The following is an 8,910-nucleotide window of genomic DNA, read 5'->3' as shown; positions in this document are numbered from 1 at the left end:
TTTGTTTTGTTTTGTTTTGTTTTTTTTTTTTTTTTGTTTTTTTTGTTATATTTTGTTTGTTTCTGTTTTTGTTTTGTTTTTGTTTTCTTCTTGGGTTTTTTTTTTCTTTTTTGCGTTTTAAGATAGTCCTTCAAAGTTATTGGAAACGGTTTGCAATGTTGCAATAATTGTAAATGGTTCTACAGCTTTCAGTAAATCCAGCATCCGGTCTCCGACAGCCTTCAACCACATCGCCAATATAACACTGGTCGGTTCGGGGTATTTGGACAATTTGACCATATCGACCTCGCATCACTTGGAACATTTAATCAAAGCTGCTGATTGGTTGGTAGGTGAATTTATCTTCTTCATCATCATTATCATCATCATTATCATTAAAAAAAATATTGAGCTTTAAAATTAAGCTTAATAAAGCGCAGTATCCACTAAATGTGCTCAAAGCACTTTACAAGGGCGATATATACAATGATATATATAATTCATGGTCTATATACAATAAATATATATATATATATATATATATATATATATATATATATATATATATTACAAAGTGAAATATGTTGTCCCTATGACTTCGAGTTTGAATGTACATGTTAATGCATAAAAATGTAAAAATATAGAATTAAGAATTAATAGCGACGCTTTATATAGGGCTATTAATTTTATAAATTGAGATAGATTATTCTTATGACCTCTAGTCCGAACTTGTGTGTGTACATTTTTTAAATACAGTATCTAATTTAAGTCCATATATTTTAACCAACTATTATACTATATTATAAGAAACAAAGATGGAAACTGATCGGACACGTGCTCCGACGATATGAAAATATTCCAGCACAAACCTCAATAGGTGATTACTTCAAGCGTCCATAGAGACTGCGCAGCCATATTCATTCATTATACTATTGTTTACAATAGGTTTCTAGCCAAGACTTTAAAGGGTGATGGCCAACTAACTTTGAAATAAAAACCGGTCCCATTCACCTTGACCCTGGCTGGTACTCAAATTATTCTTATGGCCTCTATCCGAACTTGTGTGTGTATATATATTTTTAATATATTATTTGATTATTTAATTCTATACATTTTAATCAACTATTATACTATTGTTTACAATAGGTTTCTAACCAAGACTTTAAAGGGGGATGGCCAACTGACTTTGAGATAAAAACCGGTCCCATTCACCTTGACCCTGGCTGGTACTCAGCAATGGGTCAAGGTCAAGCCATGTCAACCCTTGTTAGGGCCTTCAACATTACTGGGAGACAACTCTACTTGGATACAGCAGTGAAGGCTCTACATCTTTTCAAGGTAGAATATTATCCATGATATAATGTTATATTAGGGGTGCAGAGTGGCCGACTGATTAAGGCAGTTGCACTGTGACCCGGAAGGTCCCGGGTTCGAGCCCCGCTTCAGGCACTTTCGTTTGTTTGTTTTTCCTTGGGCAAGATTAATAACCCCCAATTTTCTCACTTTGATCAACATGGGTGATTCCTGTTGACATCGAACAGCTTGTTTGATAAAGTATCTATAATATTCCTTCGTGGAATGCCTAGTATAGATAGTATGCGGATGACGTCACTCGGGCCTTTGTTATTGTTTTTGCCATCCGCGTTTGTGAGTTGTTCTCACTAAACTGTATTAACCAGACTATAAAAGTTCATGGTTACACAGAGTTTGTGTGTTGGTCCATTATACTTCCGGATGGCAATGTTGTGAACTCCTTGGCCAAGCGCATTCTATCTATAAGCGACGATATCTAAAGATGTCGTGGCGGAAGGGCATCATTTTTTTTTTAATTTATGTTATATTAATGCAGATGGCTGAGCGGTACAGTTTACAAAGTAAAAAGACGGCGAAGTGGCCGAGTGGTGAAGGCATTGCAGTGTGACCCGGAAGGTCCCGGGTTCGGTTAAAAAGACGGTGGCCATGGCCAGTAATTGGATGGGTGACACTGACACTGACTGCTAAGTCCTGGTTTTAGTGTTTTGTCCTTCTACGCAATTTACCACATTCGACTCAGGCATGAATGAATGCACGGTATAAGGATCGTGTAAGAGCGCTGCCTAACAGTCGACTTGTGTCATTTGAAATTTTAAAAAAAATAGAGAGAGACTCATTTAGACACCTCTATTTATTATGTGTATGAACTGTATATTATATTACCCTCTTGTCCGATCGATGTCTCATACGATTTTGTTTCATCAAATTAAATTCTTGTTTTTAACCGTGATCTTGATTATTTATTTATTTGAAAATTGTACAATTGTGACCCTTCGCCTCAAAACGGTATTAAGTCGGGTTGGTTAACATGTTGAAAAATGAATTTATTGCCAGAAATATCAGACTTGTATTTGTACGTTTTATTGAGGAGAATGGATACCATACTTTCGGGTGCGAATGCCAACAATTTATATTTTTGAACATTTAATTCGGCTTTTAAGCATCTGGTTCGTTCCGACATATTACTGTTTTGAGACGATGGGTCACTAATAAGGATAATAATATTTATTATAATCCATATGCATAGATTAGTTCCAGTGATGGCGGTGTGAAGACTAAGTTCATGGACCATTTAGACTGGTATGAGGAATATCCCACTACACCACACGGCACCTTTGTGTTGAATGGTTTCATTTTCTCCTTGTTGGGACTATACGATGTCATGGTTGGTTTTTCTTTAATTATTATTGTTAAATGACGGACTCTTGGAAAAACTTGAATTTGGCCAGAAAACTCGTCCTTCAAATATCGATCGATTCAAATGACCCTCATCTTGGCAAAAACTTTCAAATCAGGGACTTCGCGAAGTCCCATGTTTGGATGGTTTTGTCAAGATGCGAAGTCCCAGGTTTGAAAGTTTTAACAAGATGAGGGTCATTTAAATCGATTAATATTTGAAGGGCGAGTTTCCTGGCCAAACTTTAAATTTAAATACGCGTTTTTCGTGAATTCGGCAGTTAACTGACTTAATACACAATCGTTTATAATTCAAATATGATGATGTTTGAAGCTTAAAATCCATAATAAAACGAATGAATATAAAACTTCAATAGATAATTTTAAAAAGTCAAATTAATTGGGGTTTTTTTTTTTACTCTTTAGGTTTCACTCTATAATAATAAATGTATATTTCTAAAAACAAATAAGCTAAAATAAATGGATTATTTGTTTACAAGAGTTCAAGACAATACAGATAAATGTAAGAGTGTTGATTTTTAAATAGGCCATTAACTCACTCTATCCAAGAGAGTTTTGCTACTTTTCAAAATTGGAAAAAAATGTATTAAAAATAAGCATGAACAGAAATAGTTTTACTCAACCACCATTAACATGTAAAAACTAAAAACATTTACTTTGATACTACGCCTATAATTTGTCTAAGAAAACTGTAATAAATACGCATGGAGTAAAAGTAACCCGGGTAAACTACGGATATAGTCGGTGTTAGGGTTGAGTGAGTTAAGTGTCATTTCCGTGAGGATGAAGTAAATGATAAATCACCCTCTGCACTTCTTTATGGTTTTTTTCACATACAAAATCATTTGTTTTGATAAGGGGAAAACTTAAACGTTAATAGCCATTTATCATATCATTTTGATTATTGACGCTCAACAATTTTAATATTCCTTTGTTTTCTTCAATTAAAATAAATTAATTGCCTGTATTATTGAAATAAAGTTTGTACTCGCGCAGTTAGTTGTCATGATTTAAATCAAGGTTAAAAGAGTAAAAATCTCATCTTTGAGAATTAAAATGCTTTAGTTGAGGGTATAAATAAATAATAATGTGAAATTGATTGCAAGCTTCAATTTCATTACAAAAACAGATCAAATGAACGTTTCGGGTTTCCCATTTATCAACTACACAGGATGAATGAAACACCACAGATGGATGAAATAATGTGAATTCAGGTATATAGATAGTATGAAGTTGACGTCACTCATGTCTTTGTTATTGTTTTTTGCCATCCACGTTTATGAGTATGAGTAATTCATACTAAACTGTATTAGCCAGACTATAAACGTTCAAAGTTATACATAGTTTTATGTGTTGGTCCATTTCACTTCCGGATGGCAATGTTGTGAGCATCTTGGCCAAGCGCACACTATCTAATTATTTTATTGGTCAATAATCTTTTATCCCCCCCCCCTCCCCCATCCTCCCAATCCTCCCTCTTCCACAATCAGGAAACAGTCCAAGGTGAAGGTCATATTATGGCAAAAGAATTGTGGGATTCGGGTCTGAGGTCACTCAAGAGGATGTTAGGGATGTTTGACTCCGGCACGGGTACTTTCTACGATCTACGTCACGTGGTCTACAACGATCAGCCCAATCGAGCACGTTGGGACTACCATATGGTCCATATCCAGCTGGTACAACAACTGGCCATTATCGATGGGGATCTGATATTCAATACAACAGCTTTGCGATGGATACAGTATTCTAAAGGGAAACGTGCTAAGCATAACTGATTCGGACTTCAAGACCAAAAACAATAGCCAAGAGCTCAATAATTTATGCAACTATGACACTTAAAGCATCATCATCATCATCATCATTGCCTTTTCACCCTGGGTCAGGGTATAGGCCACAGACAAACAGTTTCCATCCTTCTCTATCCTGAGCTAACTTTTTTATCTCGTTCCATGTCTTATCACCTCTGTGTATATCAGCTTCTTTAATTCTTCTCCATGTTCCTCGTTGCCTTCCCCTTGATCTTCTGCCCTGAGGGTTCCAGTCCAATACTTTCTTTGTTATAGTGGAGTCATTCTTTCTAAGGGTGTGACACTTAAATACCCAGACGGAAATAGGTAGCAGTTCTTTGTTTTGGAAATGAAGCAGCTTCATTTTGCACGCCATCTGTCGTGTAATCAGAATGTGTTGTTGTTTTTTTCCTCTGGATACGCTTTTATGCTCGTCGAATATTTCATAAGGGCGTACGCCATTGTTCCGATAGTTTAGAGCCAGTTACTAAGTTACTATGCGTCATTACGAGGGAAGTGACGTCATGACTGTTGAAGCGTATTGTCCATCTGCCTTCGATGTGGTTAAATGATTCAAGATCCAGTGAATCCAAAGTTGCGCAAGTGCAACGACCGATTCCTTTTTTTTTTCTTTTCTTTTCTCATAGTCTATATCGGAGGACGTCTTTGATGCCGTTTTTACAGATACAATGAGCAGGATCACTATTTAGTAATATCAATATGAGCAAGAATTATTTACAACCATTGAATGGTAGTTTTTGGCTACTTAACGTGTGCCACTGCCACTCCATGCGGTGTGTCTTTGGCTCCCAACTAAGAAATGCCATCTCTCTCTCTCTCTCTCTCTCTCTCTCTCTCTCTCTCTCTCTCTCTCTCTCTCTCTCTCTCTCTCTATCTCTATCTCTATCTATCTATCTATCTATCTATCCATCTATTTATTTATTTATCAATATCTTTCATATCTCTCTCTCTCTCTCTCTCTCTCTCTCTCTCTCTCTCTCTCTCTCTCTCGGTCTCTCTCTTAATCTGTGTGTATGCGTTTGTGTTTGTGTTTGTATTTATCTGTGTGTGTGTGTGTGTGTGTGCGTGTGTGTGTGTGTGTGTGTACTTTCTTGTTGTTCCAGCCAGCCTAGTGGACAACTAACTATTACAACGACTCATGAGACACCTGGAAACGACAGAGGGTCACCTCGGCCCCCTTAGAGAGGAAGCTGTTTACCAGGCATAAATTCTACCATAATGGTCCAGAGATCAAAGAAAGATACCAGAGATTATGTGAAGGATAATGATAATATGGATGGCAGGTTTTAAAAAAATGAGCTTTTATATAGCGCAATATCCACTAAATGTGCTCAAAGCGCTTTACAAGGGGTCCCTTGTCAACAACAACATTTAACATGTAGGACGGGACATGACGCCTGTTAAGCGACATTACATTTTTTCGGACAAAGACAACGCTCTTAACGGCCAGGTACTCATTTTACACCTGAGTACGGTGAGAGAATGTGAGTAACGAGTATTTTCCAAGGACTCAACTACTGTCCAGGACCTTCCGATCCGAAAGCGAGTGTCATACCACTCGACCACATAGCCGGATGTTGGATGGCCACGTAGAATCTGTTCTTGTCGCTGCTTGGCAATAAATGTAGATGCCCCCGTAATATGTCACAACAGTCATACTGGCCGCTGTCAAAATGATTTAACCCCCACCTTACCACCCATATGAAAATCGTCACATTTGTTACGATGCAGCCAACATTTTTGTCATTCTAATGGGAAGTTGGTGCAACATTGATTCGAGTGCCGTTAAAACTGATTTGAGAAGGGAAATAATTCATGACCCCATTGTTGGAGATTCCAATTATTCATGGCTTACCTCCCTTAGTGGTCTCACAATTTCGACCCGACAGTCCTGCTTACTCCTACTTAAAAATCGAAAAATTCGTCATTTTTAGAAAATGAAAATTGTAGTCGCTCTAGTTATTCATTTATCTGTTCGATTAATTATTATGTAATTTATCAATTCAATTATTTATTTATTTTCAAACGTAAAATCAATCGTTTTCAATCAAGACTCCTCCCATATGTCTGTGGTGGCAGCAGCAGCTTCACGCCTCTCGGACAGTCGTCATAATGTAAACAATGGCAGTGATTGGTAAACATAGCGAACAACACAGCTTTTCCTATCGATGGTATGTGTCTAAGTAAAATACCCTCTGTTTTACCGCTTGATCAACAGAACAAACACAGAAAACTATGTGTAAACTTATTAAACGCTTACAATCGTGTGATAACTAGTCAACCCATTTGGCAGTATAAAAACAATAACAAAGATTAGTCAGGTCGATTTCATTCACATCATTGTTTTTAAACAACCAACTATGTTTGTCCGAACACGTGTGAAGGTGTGTCACATTTTCCATGTTTTGATTAGTCAAAAATCGACTGGTTAATTATGTTATGACGATCAACCCAATCAGCGAAGTCTGGTCCGCATTCGTGCACCGTCGCGAACCCGCCCGGTAGCATCGCCACAACACACCGTTCAACTAGATGATCTGCCGTTTCGGGTTCTTGCCCACATCGGGTACATGTAGGACAGGTGGAAAATCCCCACTGATGAAGCGCCTTTGCTGGTGGTGGCTGTCAGCTGATACCAAAACGACACATAGATAGTAGCTTCAAGATGACACATCAAACAGAGTCTAGTAATTTTTGGCTGTCTCTATCTCAAGGATATGTTATAAGTACCCTTTTATACGGTTGTGAAACGTGGACGCTTGACAAAGAATGTACGAGGAGGTTAGAGGCATTTGAGATGTGGGTGTATAGAAGAATGTTGAGGATAACACGGACAGACAGGTGTACGAACGAGGAAGTGTTGGAAAGGTGAGAAAGGGAAGAATATTGATCGATACCATCAGAAAGAGGCAGTTACGGTTTCTGGGACATGTGTGGAGAAGAGACGGAATAGAAAAGTTGGTAACATCGGGGATGATCGAAAGAAAGAGAGCTAGAGGAAGACAAAGAATGACTTATCTAAATAACCTAAGAATGGCCAAATGTGATTTTAAAAGCAACACAGATTTCATGCGCACCGCAGAGGATCGTGATTCGTGGAGACACTGACCGACCCAACGTGCTCAAGAGCACAAGCCACTATGGATGATGATTTCCAAGAATAAAACGAAATCACAAGAGCGGGACAATGAAATGCCTAATCCACTTGGTCAACTCAGCCCCTTACTTACTATTATTAGAAAACAACCATAGTTGTGAAGAAGGAGAGGAGGAGGAGGAGGAGGAGGAGGAGGAGGAGGAGGAGGAGGAGGAGAAGAAGAAGAAGAAGAAGATGATGATGATGATGATGATGATGATGATGATGATGATGATGAAAAGTGTACAATAAATCGTTGTTTTTGGGAAGGGGAATTCTAATGGTTCTCACACTACTATGTTATGACGATCAACCCACTCAGCGAAGTCCGGTCCGCATTCGTGCACAGTCGCGAACCCGCCCGGTAGCATCGTCACAACACATCGTTCAACTAGATGCTCTGCGGTTTCGGGTTCTTGCCCACATCGGGTACAATTGGCATATCTAGTTTCTTATCCAACGTGTGATTTTTTTTTATTCAACTTGACAAGTATTATCTTAAGTCTTGTCACTTGTGACTTGTAAGGTATTCGATTTTTTCTGATTTCTGTTGTATTGAAACAGCATCATACTTTTTTCCTTTTTTTTTTTTTTTTTTTTTTTTTTGGTGCCGTATGAATCTATTATTTTGGACGGAGACAACACTGATACGGGTAAGATAATATAAGTACTGTTTTACACCGGTATGGTAAGATGAATAAAGAGGGGTTTTTTTTCCCCAAGGTTCACCTTCTCTCTACCCGGCAATGGGGATGATGATTCATCTTAACAACGCCACTACCACGTTATCTCATTCGTCTGTAAGTGTATTATTCATCCTGCTTCGTTGATAAAGGAGAAATCCGAAACGTCCATTTTATCTGTTTTCGTATATTAAATTGAAGCTTACATTCAATTTCACATTGTTATTTATTTCTTCGAGCTTCGAGCAGCAACATTTACATATGACAGAAACTAGGAATAGGATACTTGGATTAATTTTTAAACATTTTTTTTGGAGTAAATGGGGAGAAGGGATATGATATCTTGAAATGACTACCTTACTTTTTTTTAACCAGAAAAGTGGGTGGAGCAGGCACTTATGTTGATAATAACAAGAAATGAAGTGAGTAGGAAAGTGCCAGAAGACAAATAGAGAATAAAAATGTCACGGCGATGAGGGCTGGTACAATAGCTCATTGTGGTCTTATGGTATGACACTCGCTTTCGGATCGGAAGGTCCTGGGTTCGCGCATAGTTGAGTCCTTGGATAAGACT

General features: G+C 37.9%; 1 protein-coding gene across 2 annotated transcripts in view; it reads left to right on the top strand.

Annotated features, from left to right (window-relative positions):
• Nucleotides 1-6,461, top strand: part of LOC144971521 (D-glucuronyl C5-epimerase B-like) — a 30,228-nt gene extending 23,767 nt beyond the window's left edge. The window contains exons 7-10 of one of the 2 annotated variants that reach the window (XM_078912509.1): nucleotides 186-328; nucleotides 1,126-1,317; nucleotides 2,540-2,677; nucleotides 4,200-6,461. In XM_078912509.1, coding sequence (XP_078768635.1) covers nucleotides 186-328; nucleotides 1,126-1,317; nucleotides 2,540-2,677; nucleotides 4,200-4,484 — 758 coding nt within the window. In that variant the 3' untranslated portion in view covers nucleotides 4,485-6,461. The remainder of the gene's footprint in view (nucleotides 1-185; nucleotides 329-1,125; nucleotides 1,318-2,539; nucleotides 2,678-4,199) is intronic. The other variant, XM_078912510.1, reaches the window with a different exon arrangement.
• The last annotated feature ends 2,449 nt before the right edge of the window (nucleotides 6,462-8,910 follow it).

This window comes from Berghia stephanieae, chromosome 4, assembly GCF_034508935.2.
Source record: "Berghia stephanieae isolate SIO BIC M18660-M18661 chromosome 4, UCSD_Bste_1.3, whole genome shotgun sequence".
Taxonomy (NCBI): Eukaryota; Metazoa; Mollusca; class Gastropoda; order Nudibranchia; family Aeolidiidae; genus Berghia; species Berghia stephanieae.
Note: the sequence above shows the minus strand (reverse complement) of the source record. Positions and strands in the feature narration are given on the sequence as shown.